The sequence below is a fragment of the Centrocercus urophasianus genome, unplaced genomic scaffold (genome assembly GCF_019232065.1).
Source record: "Centrocercus urophasianus isolate 14NV4802_14NV808 unplaced genomic scaffold, USGS_Curo_1.0 seq_18, whole genome shotgun sequence".
NCBI classification, from domain to species: domain Eukaryota; kingdom Metazoa; phylum Chordata; class Aves; order Galliformes; family Phasianidae; genus Centrocercus; species Centrocercus urophasianus.
Genome location: NW_024884733.1, coordinates 1,930,351 through 1,933,496, shown reverse-complemented (window position 1 = coordinate 1,933,496; position 3,146 = coordinate 1,930,351). Strand labels below are relative to the sequence as shown.

Below are 3,146 nucleotides of genomic sequence, written 5' to 3'. Positions count from 1 at the left end.
GGCTGTGCGCTTCCTGCTGCTGGTGGGAGGACAAGCCTTGTTGGCTGCGCGAGCGGTTGTGGACAGGAATTTCTGCCCAGGTGACAAATTCCGACTTCCAATGGAGACACCTTCCTCAGAAACATCGGGTGTCTCTGTTCCAAGCACCGAGGCGGCAGTCTCGGCATCTGCTGCCCGCCGACTCGGTGCTAAAAGAGCAGCTGCGCATGCTGCCCTTGGACCTCTCCAAGAGGAGAAGGCTTCCCCGTTTTCTCCCGGGGAAGTCAGTGCCAAAAGACGATGCCGCGGTCTCTCTGAGCAATGCTGCGGCTATGACAGTGACATGACAGCGTGCTCCTTTCTCAACACCCTCTGGAAAGTTGTTGAAAGTGTTGGCTTCCAGTCCATTCGGTGGGGCGATGAGGGAGACTTCATTGTGATTGAGGAGGCGTTCTTCAGAGCGGAAGTACTGGCCAGAGGAGGAACTCTCCAAGTCTTTGATGTTGGCAACATGAAAGATTTTGTCCGTCGCCTTCATCAGCATGGCTTCTACATCACGGACGCCGATTTGCCAACGTCTGCCCCATGTGCTCAGTTCCTAGCACAGGGAGCATCAATTTCCACTCCGAGCCAGGTACGTAGTCCCTCTAGCTGTGAGATGGCTCTCGGCACAGCGGCATTGGTGGCCAGCCAGTGCTAAGTGAGGTGGCTGACAGCCGGTGACACTTGGGTACTTGTGCTTCTGAGAACCCTCCATTGCCTCCTCTGCGGCTGGCAAATGAGAGAAATGCAAGCAGGGGTGGTTGTTACAAGGGCCGCTCTGCACGTAGTGCCTCCTCGTTTATGTTGGCCCACGAGAGGTGGCAGCACAGGGGCAGTGTGACAGAATGGCACGGGACGTGGCTGTGCGTATGAAACAAAGGTGTGCAACTGAATTCTTTCGTGTGGAAACGGCCCCTGAGAGTCCGCTCCGACGGTCTCTTGAGATTCCAATTCCTATGTCTTGTATCTTTGTTTTCCCAGTCTTGAAATGGTGGTGACTAACTCTTCCTCTTTGCATTTTGCAGGTACTCTGCTACTATCATCCCTATTTCCAGAGAGATTGTCTCCAGTGCCAAAGAAGATTCAAGCGGAGTCTTGGAGCTAGGAGGAGACCAGCTTCCTCCTTGCAGGCCTTCCAGTGGGGTTGGCAGGAGGGCCAGGAGAGCAGAAGCGGACGTCCAGCACCAAGCGGTCCTTTTCCACCGGGGCTGAGACCCGATAGCGGAGCTGGGGGTGATGGAGTTGGACGCCGCTACAACTTGCGCCCCAGGAAGCGCTGCCGATGGCAGCAGTAGTGTAGGAGATAGTGTAGAGTCGTAGTTTAGACAATAAACCTTTAAAATGCTTCTCCCTTGTCCCGTCCTGTTTCTTCGGTCTGACTGAAGGCTACTCTTCCTACGCCCAAGAGGGCGGGGGGTGCCTTCAGGGAGCCTTCCATGAGTTTCCCCCATCCCCGCCCCGTGGGTTTTGGCAAAGGTGCCAAACGCAAAGCAGGCACTGTGCGAAGCAAGCCTGATGCACGGAGGGATGGGAGCACGGGGCGTGCAGGTGTGCAGCTGGAGCAGCGCAAAGTGCCTGGTCCCTCTGCCTGCCTGTCCTCTGGGGGTGGGTGGGTGGGTGCCGCGGTGGCCCAGGGACAGGAGGTGTGCCGTCCTCGCTGTGCACTTCCTTCTGGCCCGCGTGTACTTGGAGGAAGTACGGCAGCTTCAAGCGGTTCAGTTTCTAGGATGGCTTCTAGGATGTGGCTCCTGGGCCAATCAGCAGGCTCCTTGGGTTACGCTTGAGGTAGCCCTTATCTTTCCCATTCTTCGTGCTCAACTACTTCTGCCCTTTTAGGAATAAAGCCAATGAGCCCTTCATTCACTGGTGTAACTGGTATGTGCCCCTGTACCAAAGTAAGAGTGGATGCAGGCTCCTTTGATGACCCCCTCTAGCTGGAGAGAACCCACCTCATCAGAGGGAATGCTTTAGACAGCATATATGGCCTTGTGTTACATCGCTGCTACTTGTGGCTTGCTTCACCTGCAGACCCGGTGATGAAGTGCACGTTGCGTGCATTGGACTCACTTCCAATTGTGTCAGACAAAGCGAAGCTGCAAAGGGCTGGTATTTGTCTGTGCTAACAGGAGGTTCACGTGCAGAACGTGTTGGAGTGCAATCATTTGTGCTATAGCAAATGCCTGCCTTCCTGGGACAAGGAGTTGGAGCGCAGCACAGCTTAGTCTGTTTGTCACAGAAGGCGCGTGAGGAGGTTGTGTTGAAGTCTGCCACTGTATCCTTTGCTTACAGAGGAGGGACTCAAACACTTGCGGAGGAGCTTTAAAGAGATACTCTATTTGTCTTCAGTAGAGGAAAAAAAGAGGTGTGAAGTAGGTGATGAGGCGCCGGTGGACTTGGAGCTTGAAAAGAATGGAAACGTTTTCATCAAGACATCAGGAGAAGGGGGCAAATGTTACCAAGTATTTCCCAAACTCTCAAAAGTGTTTTCTCTTTGCAGAGTGGGGGGAGGGAGGACGGTCGTGTAACGTGGGAGCTCTGCAAAGGGAACAAAAGATTGCCGCTCAGAAAACGCCCTCTCCTGTTGCCTGTGCTGCTGGTTTGATGGGGAAAAGCAGGCTCGTGCATTCCCTATTGCATTGACACATATTCCACTGCCAAGGGGTGCAGAGAAATGCAGCACTTACAAGCTAGATATCCATGTCATTTATTGCTTGCTGTGCTTCCACGTGAGGGAACCTTTGACTCTCTACCTCTTTGAAGGGTTTCTCACTCAATCAGTGCCTAGATATGAGAATTCCTCAGAGGAGCTCTTCTTTCCTCTGATGATCTTTCTGTTGGCCACCTGCTCTTCATGATGTGCTCTTGTAAAAATTGGGCAATTTAGAGGGAAGGGAAGGATCTTGGATTACGGGACGGTTGGAGAAATCAAAGAGAAGTGTGTTCACCATGTGCTAATCACCATCTTGGCTTGCTCTGAACCACGGAGTGACCAGTACAAGACAAGACCGTGGTGTCTAAGCATGATTCCTCTTGAATTTTCCCTAACAGGGGAGCACAGGACAGGAGAAGTACGAATGAATCTCTACAGAAGAAGGGATCGGAGGAATTCCTTCGTCTTTATCACA

The 3,146-nt window shown here is 52.9% G+C and overlaps 1 protein-coding gene across 1 annotated transcript; it reads left to right on the top strand.

Moving 5' to 3' along the window:
* Positions 1-21: 21 nt before the first annotated feature.
* LOC122160932 (heat shock transcription factor, Y-linked-like) lies at positions 22-1,329 on the top strand. The gene is made up of 2 exons (XM_042819951.1): positions 22-613; positions 1,047-1,329. The coding sequence occupies exons 1-2, from the start codon at positions 101-103 to the stop codon at positions 1,314-1,316; spliced, it is 783 nt and encodes a 260-aa protein (XP_042675885.1). The 5' UTR covers positions 22-100; the 3' UTR covers positions 1,317-1,329.
* Positions 1,330-3,146: the final 1,817 nt, after the last annotated feature.